At 36.5% G+C, this 17,339-nt stretch overlaps 1 protein-coding gene across 1 annotated transcript in view; it reads right to left on the reverse strand.

Annotated features, from left to right (window-relative positions):
* Window positions 1–2,063: 2,063 nt before the first annotated feature.
* Window positions 2,064–17,339, reverse strand: part of FRZB (frizzled related protein) — a 33,300-nt gene continuing 18,024 nt past the window's right edge. The window contains exons 3-6 of the mRNA XM_003823528.5: window positions 10,661–10,726; window positions 6,473–6,677; window positions 6,012–6,075; window positions 2,064–3,019 (exon numbers count right to left, since the gene is read on the reverse strand). Coding sequence (XP_003823576.1) covers window positions 2,903–3,019; window positions 6,012–6,075; window positions 6,473–6,677; window positions 10,661–10,726 — 452 coding nt within the window. The 3' untranslated portion in view covers window positions 2,064–2,902. The remainder of the gene's footprint in view (window positions 3,020–6,011; window positions 6,076–6,472; window positions 6,678–10,660; window positions 10,727–17,339) is intronic.

The raw sequence follows: 17,339 nt of genomic DNA on the forward strand, positions 1-17,339 counted from the left end.
ATCTGGCTGTGTTTTGTTTATATTAAGCATAAAGTGTGTCAAATTCCTACACAGAAACTGATCATACCCCCTTTACCCAACCCCCACCCCCCAAAAAAAACTGCAGAAGCTGGAAACATCTGCAGCTTTTATACATCAAAAGAGTTCCTTACTTAACATTGCTCACCGTGTGTTGAGAGAGTTGACGTTTGTGGATTTGAGATAACAGTTCCTTTAAACCTCTCCTGTAGTCAATTCTTGTCCTTCTTTACAGAGTTAACATGAGAAAGCCTGAGGAAAACAGGCTGAGGCACCAGCACTACTTTCCACCCCTCTGTCCTCAGGCTCAAGTTGAGGCTTACATACCAGGAAGAGAGATTCTCAGGGGCAGTCCATCCACGGTGGTGCTTCATTACTCCCCAGTGACACCCAACTCACCTTTTAAGGGTAGGACATCAGCACCTCAAAAGAGATGTCCTTGCCATCTGAGAATATAGCAACAATGGGCAGATGGCAAGCCCTTTGGAAGTGGTCTTTTGGAAGCTCAAAAGACTATGCAGTCCTATAGGCAAAGGTGGGAATGTTTTCTTCTGGGGCTGGGGAAATTGTTGGCTTTGGAGAGTCAATCAGAAGGCAGGAATGTTCCCTTACTCTGTCACCTTTAAATATAGGGAGATAAATCTCCAAGTAAAGGGTTTATTTGGGAATATAAGAATTAGAATTGTAATTCTGGGCACACAAACAAGTGTAGCCTCTAGTTGTGTTCAAAGAACAAAGAGAAAGGCTGGGGTTTTATTGGGGAAGAGAGGAAGGTGATCTAAATGGTTTTGAATGAAAGTTCACTGGAGCCAGGCGTGTCTTGTAGGATCTAGCAAGTTCTGATTGGTGAGTGGCAGCAGCTACTAGGTAACTTTATCTTAAGGTTAGAGTTAGGTCTTCGTGATTTTTCTGTTGAACTGCAAAAATGGTTCCTGGAACAGGGACCTGGGTGCCTTTCCCCATGGCCTCCCGACTCCATTTTAGTTGGGTATGATATGAGTGACTCCAATTTGTAGAATGAACTTTCACACTTTTGTTGTTGTTACAGAGACAGGGTCATGCTCTATCGCCTATGCTGGAGTGCAGTGGCCGCAATCATAGCTTACTGCAGCTTCAACCTCATGGGCTCTCGCCGTCTTCCTTCCTCAGCCTCCCAAGTAGTGGGGATTACAGGTGCACTCACCACACCCAGCTCACACTTTTAAAATAGAACATTTGGATAGATGATTATTTACCATTTTAGGAAACTTTTGTTCAGGAATGAATTTCATCCTTGCTTGATTATCCTTGTAGAAGGAAACATAGCACGATTTTTGCTTCATAAGCATTTTATTTTCAGCACGCCACAGCTTAGAAATTTGGTTCTACTAATAGCACACATGTAAATGGCAGAGAACGAAACTTTCAAGTAATTGGCACAGGCTCTAAGGAACTCTGCCAGAGGAAGGAAGTACAGATGCTCCTCCATTTACGATGGGGTTACATCTGGATAAACCCATTCGAAACTGAAAATATCGTAAGTTGAAATGCATTGGGTTACATCCTGATAAACCCATTGTAAGTCAAAAAATTGTTAAATTGAAGCATTGTAAATTGAATCATTGTAAGCTAGGGACCATCTATAAAAGCATCATTTGTTCACCACAGCCCCTGGGATCTCACCACAGCTTGGGTAATGAGAAATGTGCAATTGGTTCAAAAGTCGAAATAACCTCTCTCCTGACAACCATAATTCATTTTACTAGACATTTTTCGCTGAGCATTAAGCAGCACAAATCCAAATGATAAAGTGCAGGCCAGTTTGCAGGCCTGTATTTTAATCCACCTTGGGTGTGAGTGCAAGGACACACATGTACACAAATACAGATACACACACAACAGAAAAAACAAAAACAAAAACACCTGCACATTTTATCATTCTGTAATCTACAGCATTTTTATAGAGCCATGTACTTTTAAAAACTAACCCTGGTGCATGTGCATACATAATCTTTTCCTGGTCAATACGGCAATTCTGATTTATTTTAAAAGAAGAGAAAAAAAAAGACTTTCACCAATGGGTTTATTTAAAAGGAAGCAAATTAAACAAAACTACGGTGATAACAGCAGATGTCTAGTTATAATTCATTTCTCTAATGCTGATTAATATATTCATGAACAAATCAAATGTATTGCCAAAAGAAGAATGCTACCATTAACACCCCAGCGGCTACTGGTTTCAGTTGTGCTTCTCAATCAGGCAAAATATTCTTTCTTAAGCTCCTATTTATTTTACTTCCTGACAGTCTCAAAAATAATTCATCTTGTGTGTTGTTTCCTCATAAACACTTCCTGGTGCTTGATTGCTTTGCCTATGTGACATTTGACTTCAAACTGCCATTTTACCTTTATAAACATTTGGAACTTTCTAAGCATGAGGAGAATGCCCAAAAGGCATACAAAAATAAGGCTGTAATTAGATCGGCAGAGTATGTTTTAAGGCATATCTAGCTTTCTGTGAATACCAGAAACCTCTCTTTTCATCCAATATTGCATTCCCAATTGGGGTGCAGAAAGTAAATTAACATCTGGAGACTCCAGCAAAGAGGCTCTGGTAACAGCATGTTTAATTTATTATTACTGCAAAAGAACAGTTTTTCTCATGATTAGTGAAATAGAAAACTCACAATATATTTAAGAGTCTGCCCCCAAACCATTACAAAGGGGTTGAGAGAAGAGAAAAGCAGAAACCAAAAGAGAAACAGAAGTAATAATCAGTTATCACATGATTTTTATAGTAAACAATAGAATATGATGTGCAATAGTGCAATTTTCCTTTGCTAGTCCAGCAATGCAAGTAAGTCTTAATAGGAAGTCCACTGTGTTACTTTTTGTATTTCGGGATTTAGTTGCGTGCTTGCCGGGGGTTCGAGTTCCTGCCAGACTTCTGACTCTGAGTGGAATCACTATTGCTAGAATCACTTTTACTGAGTCCAAGATGACGAAGCTTCATATCCCAGCGCTGTGAAATTTAAAATAGAAAATAGTCACAAGCTCATATCACCAGGGTCATTATTTCCATGATTCTAACAACTGGGTCAGACTGCAAGTTCAGATCTCTGAAGCATTTTGCTACTTTTCCAAAAGTATCAATCTATTTCCCAGGGTAACAAGAAAACTGATGCAATATGAACATTATTCTCTGATTTTAACAAGTGCAAAGTTGCCCATCTATAATGTATTTAGTAATGCTTTCTTATCAAACCTTAAACTTAAAATGTCCATGTCTGTAAACGATGACAGAAATCTCTCCCTATATCTCTGCGTATTTCCTGAGGTAACATACAGGAGGCTAGTGCTTCACAGATACTCAACAAATGGAAGATTTACACACAGAATTTGAAGGGAAGGCTATTTTTCAACATCCTCTCTTAATACACATAAGAACATAGCCTTTTAAAGTCTATGTGATTTGAGCAGTGAAAAAAAAAATGGAAATTTTTTTGAGGGATGGGGGGGGTCTCAAAAATATTTTTCTAAGTAATATCCACTAAGTACAATGAATAAAACAGACAAGGTCCTGCCCTCGTTCTAAGTGTTACAAAGCAGGTATTAGCAATGTTTTTAATAAACACAATCAAGTTTAGTAATATTTCATATTAACAATGTCAATAATATTTTCATGTAATTTAAGTTAAATGGAAGTTATATTACATGAGGATAGGTAGGGAATACGAACTACAGCTGTACTTCCCAAACTTCAAACACGGATATCATATGGGGAATTTGTTAAAATTGCAAATTCTCATTTAGCAGGTCTGAGACAGGGCTGAAGATTTTCATTACTAACAAGCTCCCAGGTGATACCTGTGTTGCTGGTCCAGGGACCACACTTTAAAGAGCAAGCACCATCAGATCCTTGGGTCAGATGGCCCAAGTTCAAATTCTAACTCCACCACTTACTGTGTGAAGTTTCTTGAACTTACTAGACCTCATTTTCATCATGTATATGTCGGAACTGATAATAGAATCTACTTATAAGTAGATACATCTGAAGGTTAATAAAAATATAAAGTGCTTAGCACATAGTAAATGTGTTATTGTTTTTCTGTTACTGAAGGTAATTCTTCATTTCAGTATTCTTTACTCCACAATCTTGTCTTCATATTTTAAAAACAGTCTGATTCTCAACTTCCCAAGGAAGTCCAAACATCTTGAATCGTCTGCTATAAGAGACTTAGGTAAACAACCATTTGCATGAAAAAAACATCATAATGTTTCTTATAAAATTATTGATTCATCCACTGAGAGCACAACTCAGCTAAGAGCAAATCTGATTGAAAAAATAACATCCTCCATAAAACTCTTTTCACACATCTTCAAATTGACTGGAAAACTAAAATAGGAATCTCAATAATTCTGGCCAAAGGAGATTTTCTACCCAAACTCTTTAGCCCTCAATATCTGCATATGAATTTAAAATTGTTCAAATTATTGGTTTCTTTCCTTTAGAATATTTAAATCCAGACTGAGAATATAAATGACTTTACAATAATAACTCTGCAAGTCCCCTGCGGAAAACAATGGGAAATATTGCAGGAAGCAATGGGAAACAGGACAAACAAGCCATGTGTCCTGTCAACAACACAATGATATGGTTTTGGTACCAAAAGAGGAGCAGTAAGCCTTGTTACATGCTTTGCAGCAGGGATATTGAAAGCTTTTCCAACTGGTACAGGAATTTAGGACAAATTCCAGTTCTGCATTAGCAAGCAGAAAACCAAATTAAAGACAGTAAGAGATTCCAACATACTGAACAAGAGCCACTTTTTTCTTTAATAAACACCAAACTAATTGAAGAGAGATGCAGAGAGAATGCCCGCAAGTCTGAACTTGAAATGCATCTCCCTTTTGACAAATCTACTGAAGGGGAGAAGAACTTACTGGAGGGTAGTTTCTCCTTACAAAATAATGCCCTCTACATTTTTGTAGGTCACTTAAACCCAAACGTGTCTGCCGTGTCAAGTGCCAGATGTATAAGATAAACCGCCCAGGGGTGTTTAACTTACCATGTAAATGTTTCCCAAGCCTTCAAACTTGCAGAAGGAAGAGGATGTATTATGTTTGGTACAGTTCCCACTCCCCCCACCCACCCACACATCCTTTGAGATTTTTTTGTCCCCCCCATGCATTCCCCCACCCCATTCTTTTCTTTAAAACAGATTTGCTTAGTGCAGTAAGAAGAAACAAAACCTTCTATAATACAGTAATGTACTATGTGATTTTAAAAAATGTATCAATTCCACAATCTAAGAGTTATTTGGCTTAAAAATAAGGCTACATTACTGCTCTAAGGACCTAATTTATTCAGATCTCTTCTAGACAGATGAATGTAGCTACACTTTGTACATAGGAATTGCTGTTTATTCATCGGACATCATTGTTTATTTTCCTTCCCATCATTTATTCTCCCCTTCTCACAAACTGCAGTTTGTTCAAAGAGGCAATATCCCCAGGTTTAAAAAGACTACATTTTCTAGCCTGTTTTGCAGCTAAGTAAAAACTGCTTGATGAGGCTCTTGGAAATCCCTTTTACCTCCTCTTTTTCCTGCCTGAAATGTACATGTGATACTAGAGGCAGAGCAGCCATCTTGTGACCTCCAGGTGAACATGAGTATGAAAGCGATGCCTTTAAAAATGGTAGAGTGATAAGCTAGAAGGAGCCTGACAACATGAAACCACCCTACCAGGACTGGACTACAGCTAGACTCCTTGTGAAGAGACATTAGGGCAACTGTAGTTAGATCTTTGATACACATACAGGGAACTCATTCCTTAAATAAAATAGACATTAAAGACAAATTCAGCTCTTGGAGTATATAAATATATGCATACTAAATTTTAATATTTCTCATATGGTTGAAGGCAGCTATTTCATTTCAATGACAGATGGCTGGTTTTCTACTTTTGTTTTGTTTTCTGTGTATTACTTCAAACATAAAATACAGGCTTACCTTAACTTTTTTACCGAGCCGATCCTTCCACTTCTCAGCTATAGAGCCTTCCACCAAGAGTAATCTGTATTTTTGAAAGAAGCAATCATTTTTGAAAAACTAAAACCTGTTACTGAAAAGTACAAGGAAACAGTACTTGAACAAGAAAGACTTATATGTTTATTCTTGAATAGGACAGCTAAGATTTAGAACAGTAATTATTAACCATTTGTAAGTCACAGACCCCTTTAAGAAACAAATGAAGTTATGGTCCCTCTCCCAAGAAAAATGTAAACCTATAAACTACACGCATACACCCATTCCATATATGAAATCAAGAAACCCAACTAAAACTTATCTGTAATCCCCAAGAACATAGACAGATCCCAATGTAAAAATGCGAGGGTAGCATCTCTAGAGACAAATTTAATGAGAGTAGGATAAGCAAAGTAGTTATTCTGTATCCTTAAAGAGTGAATTACCTGGAACGTTCCTCATCTTCATAGCCCATGATGATATATTCCTCATTAACATTAAGTGGAGGGCAGAGGCAGCCAGAGCTGGTATAGAGGTTGACAGTGTCCCGTGGAATGTTTACCAGAGAGGACTTTAGAATCTCCTTCACCTCCACTACTGCAGTCACATCATGGCACTTAGTCTTTATCTCTTTAACTTTAGCCCGAATGACTGGGATAAAAGACAAGAAAAGCTGATAATAATATGACACATAATAGCTACCCCATTCAAAAAAAGCCAAAGTAGGCTTCTCTTTAGTTAATTCTTATCCACTTGATATTCAACGAATGGAACAGAAAAGTCAGCCAGATATTTTTGCCTTAGACTGTAGTGTGTGACATAAAACAACACACCTGACCTAATGCTCAGCCCTGCTCTCTTTCCAATTTGTGGCTGTGTATATATTTGCATGTATTTATGCATGTGTGTGCATGTGCTTTTGAGAAATCCATTTAGAGAATCAAAGATTGAGTCAACAATCTGATACAATTTTTCTCTAAAATTCCATTTTGGATGTGTATATATGCATGTGCAGTTCCAATTGCTGCCAAGAGGAATTTAAACTATGTTAATTTTACTATATGAAAAGACCTAATACTTAAATATGCTTTATTCCTTGTCGACACTGTTTTATCAGGTCCATTAACAGGTTTTCTCAAGTAGTGGGCCTCTTTAATGTTATAAAATTGTCCTGCTCAGTAGTGTTCCCAAACTGGTTCTGCAATCTTTTCACCTTCCTCATCTTGGCCCACTGTTCAGATATTAGCTCCTTTCTTTCTTTGTGGTCAGTACAGATTATCTTTTATATTCTCCTTTAGGTGGGCTACATTTTCTTCTTTGTTCGGATATTAGGTCCTTTTTTCCTTTGTGTTCGGTACAGATTATCTTTTATATTCTCCTCTAAGTGGGCTATATTTACTTCTTGAATAAAAATTGTCACCACTAGATCTTATTTCCTCCATCTGCTTTGAAGTCAGACACTCCAACATTCCTTTCCCTCACGTGCTATGGAATGTATTCTCACATGTCAATGGCATTATTCTACCTCTCTCAATGGATATATTGGCATCCAATTTATCTCACAAGACTTGCTTTACTTATCAATGTAACAACAAACTGCCTTCAGTTGCAAAGTTAAAGTATGTGACTCAGAATCTAGAAAGTACAGATCTGCTTCTTTTCTGTATCTCTCCCCTTTAAAAGAGTCAAGTTGTTTAGATTCCTGCTTCTAGTAAATGAGCTTTTAAAAAGAGAAGTTTTAAAACACCAAGAAAGAAGTAAAAATATCAGTAAAAAGCCAGTGGCATTTCTCCCAGTACCCTCATTGCTCCAGTTCACTATCCATGGACATTATACAGAGGAAAACACCGTTTATCCAAATGAGTCAACATTTCAAAAACTTCTTAGGCATATAATTGCAAACCACTTTAATCTGAGTACTTTCCCACATATTTTAGAGATTTTGGACTATAAAGGATTAGAAGAAAGTAATCCTTGAAAAATATAAAACCATTTTTATATTTTTTATATATATATTTATATTTTTTATATATATATTTTTATATATATATAAAATAATATAAAATAAAATATATATATTTTATATATTATATATTTTTTATATATAATGGGGGGAAATCAACCATTCCCCCCATTAATGTTCCAATTTCGTCACAAAAACTTATTCTACCAGTACAACACACATGACAGAAATTAGTTACTAATGAATTCTAAAAGCTTCACATTTCAGTCTTCCGAGAATTAGTTGCCTCAAGTATGAGAACGTGTAGCAAACAAACTGTAACTACCCAACTGTCCTCGCTTGGTTTGACTGGCAAGTGGAGCCTCTGTCTATTCATGTTCTCCCTATTCTGTATTTAACAAAAGATAAGATTGCCCTTTTTGAAATGCCATTTGGGAGAATCAGATGAGAAATTCACAACCCCAGCTAGCAGGCATTTTTGTGTGTCCTGGCTTAAGTGAACGTGCTTCATAGCATCCATCAACTATTAGAGATTAGTGAACTGTGCAAATGTTCTCAAACTAATGATTTATTTACCCAGTGTCTACTATTTCATTAGAAATTTTTAGCACATGTACCCACTCCAAAATAAATATCTTTCTACAAGACCTACTTTTTCACTCAAGTAATTTGGTTAACACTTAAGGAGTTTTTCCCAGAATTAATCTAAATGAAGTAGAGGTTTTGTCTGAATTTCCAACTGCTCCCACCTTGACATGCAGATATAGAAGATAAAAATATTTTGGAAGTAAAATATACTTCCTTTTCAGAGTTCTTCCTTCTATTTAACCATTTGAGTGCCTCCCTTCCCCAAAGAAACTGTAAGAAATCCCAGACAAATGGCAATCCTGAAACTATGATCAACTTAGCTATTACTTGGCTACAAAAAAGAAATTATCTGCTCCTTTCCATTAATTATAATCCATATCCCATTTTATTATGATATTCATTCAGCTACTTTCTCTAAGACCTTCACTTTCCATGACTTGTCATTCAATTTTTAACAAAAATAACAGCAACAACCATTGAAGCACTAAAGAAGCTAGATAAAATAAAACTTGATAATAGGATACATAAAATAAATATAAATAATTACATTTCCCTGATATAAAATTGATATGTTTTTATTCTTAGTGTTACAGTATATAAAAGTTCAGAAAGCATTTTTCAATCTTAACAAGCTAATCTCCTAGAAATTAAGGCCTCCCTTTTCCCTAGGCTTCTTCACATCAATCTGTAAAGAAGCGGGTTCTTAGATAAGCAGCCAGGCATTTGACTTCTTACATAAATATAAGCTTACAAACTTAGAAAGAGCATCCATCATTGACTAAGAACAGCTACATTCCTCTTAAGAGGAGTAGCAGGCAAAACATAGAAATTAATTCCATTGAAGAAAAATTTGGGAAACAAGGTGGATTTGTTTTAAAGAGATTTAACTAAACCAAAAATTTTCAACTTTATATTTTTAATACACTGCATTTTGAAAGATATTGACGATAACTTTTACAGTCTTATTCATTTCTCTCCTTTCAATTCTCAAAAGTATAGAAGAAATAAATCTGCTGTATGTATCCTATATACTTTAAAATAGTGTACATAAATGCAATAATAAAACTCTTATTTTAATAAGGTTCACTGTAAAAGTCTGTTTAATCTCCATGTTTACTCATTGACTCAACATCAATAGTCTTATGCAGAGATAGTAACATACCTTTTATTAATACCATAGATATTAGAAAAAATCAAAATGCATATGGAATACAGTAAATATCAGTCCCTTATGTGTTAACGGGAAAGCTCTGTTAATTGCCCTTTCTAAATATAATGACTGTATAAATGAATTTATGACTCTAAAATATACACCAGCATCCAAAGTACGTTGTGAACAATCAAAGAAGGGACAACTTAGGTTCAATAATCATTGATAAAATCAAGATGGTAATATCTCTCATGGGGCAGCTGAGAAAATTAAAGATAATGTATGGAAATCACTTAGCACAGTCCCTGGCGCAAAAATGGCAGGCTTTTTAATCCTTCAGTTAAGTTTGTCAGCTACATTTGGATTGGTGGCTCTTCAATTAATATTTAGTTTATTAGAATGTCGGATTTTAAGTCAAGCTAGATAACCACACATTTCCCTCGCTGAATACCAGCAACTTCTACAAGTGTTACTTTCCAAATCTGTCAGTGTTTTTCATGGGATAGTCTGACTGAAGAAGTCAAGTTTGAGTCTTTTAACAGTTCCTTATGCATCAAAGTGCTCTGCTGTTCACTCAGTGAAGCACAACCGATGGCCTATGCAACCCAACTTGAGCTCAAATCCTCCTTCAGCCTCCAGGCAGGGAAGAGTCCCATGTATCTTGATACTTATCTCTGTGTACTTAAGTGCATGGCTCTAGGATGACAATACTGCTTGATGTGCTTCAACATCAACCAAGTGTTAAGCATTTTGCCCGTGTGAGACATTTTAATTGGTCGGGGCAGAGGGACTATGCTCCTAAAAATAGTCCTTCTGTTTTTAAGCCTTATTCTTAAATGGCTCCACTCGTTTACATGTGCACATCCTCATAGGTGCATCCACACACCTCTCTTAACACAGCAGTTTATACATCAACCATGAAGTTTTCCTTACCATAGTTGTAATTGTTCCGGAAATAGGTCTTCTGTGTAGCTCTAATAGGCTTACATTTACAGCGTTCTGAAAAACACATTTTAGTTATAAGCACATTTCCAATATTAGCTTTCTTTTGTTTTGCTCAGACTCACATTTTTTGCTCAGACTAGATCTCAATTTGGTGGTGAGCAGGCTCTTGTCAATTCTGTGTGTCCGATTTTTTTCTCCTGGAACTACATTCATGTTTATTCTATCTACATGTCCTCTTATTCAATGTCAGTATGCTCATGAGAACGAGTTTCCATTCTCAACAAACCACCCAAATCCTGAGGAAATGCTGTTCACCCCCATGCATGAGAAGAGCATGACCCCTTAATCCTGAAAGAGGTATGCTTTATGCTTATGGAAGTATTAATATTATGAATACCAACTGGGAGGCAATTTTCTGCCTATGCTCAGGTAGCTGGTTTGCCCTGTGGACTATCACCTAATGTTCTTTTACTTTTAACAGACGACACAGTACTCCTCCTACTATTAGCTCCTAGATCTGAAAGCAACTCAAAGAGATAAGCAAGTGTTATTACAACCCAGTGAACTTGGTGAAGTTCTTAAGAGGGGTAGTGAGCCCCTTCTATAGGTAAAATAGCTACCATTCAACTCAATGGTATTTTTGTGCTTGTTGGAGGAAATTATGCAGGTATTTTGAAAAGAGAAATTTCATTTTTTAAAAATATTTGGTGAGTAGTGACCAGAATGCATATTTTATGTATATATTAGGTTGGTACAAAAGGAGTTGTGGTTTTGGCCATCATAATAATAACAATTCTAATTATCTCAAAATGTTTCATCTATAGGGTAGATTCATTTGACATCTTGAAGAGTAGATTATTATACCTTTTATAGAAGAGCTACAAAGCTAATATTACTTAGCTAAGAAATACACATCATAAGCATGGCAAATTGTCAGGAATTAATGTCAATATAAAAGTAGAAAATAATACACAATTACCTTAAAACATTTAATTATATGTAAAGATTTCTTTAAATAATGCCCCTGAGAAAGCTTTATTAAAAATTAAATGGTATGTGCTTCTCTTTTGACACAGAAAGGAAATACGAACACTTAAATTAGAGAAAGGACATCAACAAAAAAAGTTTCACTTAAAAGGATTTTATGGCTGGGCACAAGCGCTCACGCCTGTAATCCCAGCACTCACTTTGGGAGGCCAACATGGTGGGGGAAAAAAATTGTTTTAGCCCAGGAGTTCAAGACCAGTCTGGGCAATGTGGCAAAACCCCGTCTCTACAAAAAATGCAAAAATCAGCTGGTGTGGTGGCGTGTGCCTGTAGTTTCAGCTATTCAGGAGACTGAGTTGGGAGGATCACTTGAGCCCTGGAAGTCAAAGCTGCAGTGGGCCAAGCTCAAGCCACTGCACTCCAGACTGGGTGACAGAGTAAGACCCCATCTCAAAAAAAAAAAAAAAAAGTTGTTTTATGTTAACATGGGGAACAATAAAAGGCAGAAGCTTTTGTTGACCACTTGTATTTTCTAATGAAAATAAATTTTATTTCCAGTTGAACTTGCCGATAATACACTTTAACATAGCAGTCCCGAAAAGAGTATCACCCTTCCTGCCAGAGAAATAAGTATCTCTACTGGGGATAGGTAGCAGCAGCAACTGTTGCTCTTGCCCATGACAGAAATGAGAATTCCTCAATACCACACACAGCTCCTTCCCTTGTTCTCCTGATAATTTTTAGCACACAATTTCTGTGAAGATCTCAGCCAATAAACAATGAGTAACATTAGTGCTTGTTGCTATTTTGACAAAAACTATTCCAAAAATAACTTTATTAGCAAAATGATTGTATTATCATTTAAAAGAGAACAAAAAGTTACCTAGTTTTTGGCATTCTGTATTTTATTCCGTATTAAAATGTTACATGTATTTTTAAAGAGATATTCTTGAGATGAGAATATTTCTGAAGATGTAAATTTTATGGTATTAGGTTTATAAATTATCCTCATCCATATATAGACTTGTGAGTTTTCTACTTAAAAATAAATATCTATCAAAAATAAGTCATGTAAATAAATTACACATTTGTAATTCTTCAGAAATTTGCATGTGCTCAAATACAAAATTTTGGCAAAAACTATAGCAACTGTCACTGAATTGAGTCTAATTTGATGTTGTTACTTACATATCTTTGCTTGGAGCATAAACAAATGGATTCCATAAAACTTTCCAGGCAGGGATTTTTAAAAATTATATTACAAAATGATTTAGTAATATTTCAAGTTGGCATTTACAAAGCTATGCATACAACTACATATACATAGCTAGACTATTACCTAACAGCTAATGAGCTAAGCAAATATTCTCGGGACTAAATTTTGCTCATCTGCAATATACTTCTTATTTCTGCTGGTCTCCAAGGTGACAATGCCATACTAAATATATATTTTAAATATTTATATGGGACAATATGTCCCAATCCCTAGCTCTTGCCATAAGCAAATTATCTGTCTAGTTCAAGTAGCTCGATAAAATAACAGTAATAAGGAGAAGCTGAGTTTATATCCACAAAGCTCAAATATGAAAGAACCTCCTCTCATTTATGCTTACTCAACCCCAAAATTCATATCTTAGGTTATTCATGAAAAGGGTATCTTAGATCAATAGATCTGAAACATAATCCTCATCTGAATTATGTTTACACACATCAACGTACACATCCCCACAAGCCCAAGAACTGTGAAATTGTGAAGAATCAGAGAGAGGTATGTTGCATGCATCAGCTGTCACCTTTTTTGTGCCTGCTACCCTAAATCAGATGTAACAGTTTATTTTTATTACCTATAGTTGATTTCTTGATACTCTTTTGGGGGGGCCTGTAGCATTACCATCATTTCTTGTTTAATTGCTAGTAATCTTCCTCTCCCAACTTCCTAATGGCACAAGTTTTTTAGAATGGAAAATGAAATCTATTATTTACTGAGCTTTGCACAAAAACCATTAGATATTGATTTTTCTGTATTTCACTGTTGAGAAGAAAAGCTTATAAATGAATTAGCATCTGCCTTGGTGCTTTATGTAAGGAAAAAAAATACTTTAAAAGTTAAAGGAGTTGGTTTTGACAAAATAGGCTAAGAAGTGACAAAGAGATCTTCAAACATGGGCAGTTTTAACATTAGCAATTCATTTACCTCAAAGCCTGGAATTAATACAATACCTTCAATTGTGGGACAGAGTGCAGTGCTACATTTACCAGCAGCCGTGGAAAGGACAGAAAACTATTTTCAGCTTAGTTCTTCCTCACATTCCTTCCACTCCTCTTGCTTGATTTTTCTAGTGACTCTCCTAATACTAATGATCTCCTACATATCTGCTAACGAAACTGGAGACTGTTTATTTCATAGAAACATGAGTTTATCACCCTAGTAGAAAGAAATCTGAGTTTGCAAAGTTAACATGCCCAGTACTTCGCAGAAGTTAGTCTGCAGCTCAGGGGAAATGCCCCATGATACACGCAGTGCCCGAGCGGTGAACAGCCTTGCTGCCTCAGAGTAGCTTCTTATAAAGATCAAAATAGTTCAGAGGAGACAAGAATCTTAGCCTTCTTTATTCAGTTTTGCTCATACAAATATGCTCATTTATTTTTTAAAAACAAAAGGATACTAGTATTTTTGATATGATCTTAGAAGATCTAAAGAAGTCTAAGTCCCTGATACAGCTATGAAATATGATACTCACTGGACCGTCACTATTTAATGCAACCTTGTTTGAGTTCAAGCTTAAGTGTGATAAAACTTTCTAACTATCCCTGACCTTTGTTTGAAATTGAATGCTTTTGGGTCTTATCCAGAGCTGTAAGACTATAATTAACTTCATCAGATCCCCAAACTCTCATAACCTTTCATGTACCATGACTTTGGAGGACTACTATGTTTGAGTGGATATTTTTCTGTTTTTTCTAGGAAAAAAAGCCTCAGATCTGTGCTCAGGATTTATTGTCAAAAACTATGGGGAAGGAGAGAAGAAAATACAATTGTATTTGTGTTACAATTTCCTTTATAACTTTTTCAAGACTGACCTTTTCTAATCAGATCAGAGTTTAAATCATTTTAATTTTTACCAGATGCACTGTATGTCTCATATCCTGGCATTTGACCCCTGAAACCCAATTGTGCTCTTTTCCTCCATTTTAAAACACATAGGAGCAAAACACAACACATTTTAAAAGATATAAAAAATAAAATTTTATAATTTGAAGATCCAGGTCCTTAAATATGACTTTTTTACTGAGCTCTAGATCTATATTTCCAACTGCCTGTACGAGGTATCTATGAGCAGTTCCAAAATTTTTAACAGTTCCATAATTTTTAACATCTGGTAACATCCATCACACCATGAATTTGTCTTTCTTCTATAGAACTGATAGTAGTATCCTCTGACTCCATAACTCTGGTGTATCCATTCTTCTGTAAATATGAGATGAGAAAGGGAAAGAGAACTAACATTTGTTGAACCCTTTCAGTCACTTACATATGAGTTCATTCGTTCTGCAAATATTGGGCATCTGCTACATTCCAGGCTCTGTGATAGGCATGTAGGACACATGTTGGGCACCACAGACAATACAGAAGAGGATAAAGACATTGAACAAAGAAAGTACACACAAAATAATTTGTCATATGTGATACATGACATGAAATTAAAACACAATGTATATGTATAATAAGAACATATAACTTAATGACCTAAACTAGTCTGGCCTCCAATATACTGTGAGAAAATGATATTTAAAGCTTTGGGTGAGTTGTAGTTTTCTAGGCAGGAACTACATCTTTATATATGAGACACAGAATATGAAGTCCATAAAGGAGACTGAGAAGGAGCATCCAGTGATGTGGAAGGAAATACAGGAGAGTGTGGAATTGAAAAAGTGTCTTCCAAAATAAAAGCAGGGTAGTCCTCTGTGTCAAATGACCCTCAGAGCTAAAATGAGTTCAGAGAGAAAAGGGTCCACTAAATTCAACTGGCAACGTGATGACTGGACCCTGAGCAAAAGAGAGAATAGGACTTTGAAAGCTAGAAGACTTTATCCACTACACAAGAAGGAAAAGGAGAGAAAGGTACTGATATTGACAAGTTTATAAATTGGTTGGTGGAATAATGAGGGTGTTCTTTCCAATGGCTTTTACCTTCTCATTGAAGAATGAAGTGAAGTCATCAGCTATGGGGAATGAGGGGCTACGAAAAGCAGGATGTGGGCATGTAAGCAAAGAAAGTATAAAGCAGTTATTTCATCAAATAGAAAGGCAAACCTTATAGTGGGTAAGAATGCTTGGCCATCTTGATTATCTATTTGAATTTTCTATCTTGAATTTAAAGTGAAACCAGTCACCTCAGTTGAGTAATTTTCTCAAATAACTGGAGTTGGGATTTGCCAGATGAGTATGCAAGAGGAAGAGAAAGCAAAGAAATTGAGGGTATCTTCAAGGGTATCAGTATTGCAGTAGACCATGATATCTCACATAGACAAGAAGGCCAGAGGCTTAGCAGATAGTGAGCGGTAGCTGATGGATAGGTAATCTCAACATGGTAAAAAAAAAAAAAAAAAAAGCAGCAGTGATGATACTGCAACAAATCATCTAGAATGAAAAGAAGCAGCAAGCAAAGAATGGGATTCTTAGAATTAATACTACAATGCTAGCACCACTGCTAGCACCACTGAAAGGCCCAGAACTGCTCATGGAAGTGAGTGGCTGGGGTAGAATAGACAAGCAGGTTAGTAAAGTGAAGAAATCAGTGCACTAGATGGATCATCTACTTTATCATTGCAGCTATCAAAACAGCAGCAGGAATGGATGCCATGGTGGAACTTGCTCAGATAGCCCTTAAAACAGAAGATGGGCAATATACCACTTGGCCATTCAGGAGGTCAATTCCACTATCCTTCTAGAAACAAGGCGATGGTAAAACATCCCTAGATTCCACCCCATGGAACACATTCCCTCTTCCCAAAATTGCAAGTCATCAAATGGACACTTAATGGAAAACCGACAGGGTCTTATTGTTCCTGGGGCATTAACAAACAAACAAAACACCAGAACCCTAGAGTCCTGGTGTCAATGATGAAAGGGAAGAAAACGAACAACAACAACAACAGCACAACTCCTGCAGATTCAGAAATCAACTATATTAAACTAGGAACCATATAGAAGTCATATTGGTATTATGCTCATACAAGGGTGTACTTTTACACAATTAGAAATAAAATAAAATGATGCACAGAACTCAAAGTCTCAAAAATGCCATGGTATGCCAAAGCAGCCAGTCCCAAGTGTGTACAGTATGCTTCGATTTACGTGAAGCTGAATAACGACACCCATCTATAGCAATGAAAATCAGAACTGTGCTTGCCTCAGGGCAGAATGGGTGATAGGACACCAGACAATTTAAAGAAATGTTCTTTAGGCCGGGGTGCAGTGGCTCACGTCTGTAATCCCAGCACTTTGGGAGGCCGAGGCGGGTGGATCACGAGGTCAGGAGATCGAGACCATCCTGGCTAACACGGTGAAACCCCGTCTCTACTAAAAATACAACAAATTAGCCGGGCGTGGTGGCGGGTGCCTGTAGTCCCAGCTACTCGGGAGGCTGAGGCAGGAGAATGGCGTGAACCCAGGGGG

Source organism: Pan paniscus, chromosome 13 (genome assembly GCF_029289425.2).
Source record: "Pan paniscus chromosome 13, NHGRI_mPanPan1-v2.0_pri, whole genome shotgun sequence".
Taxonomy (NCBI): Eukaryota; Metazoa; Chordata; class Mammalia; order Primates; family Hominidae; genus Pan; species Pan paniscus.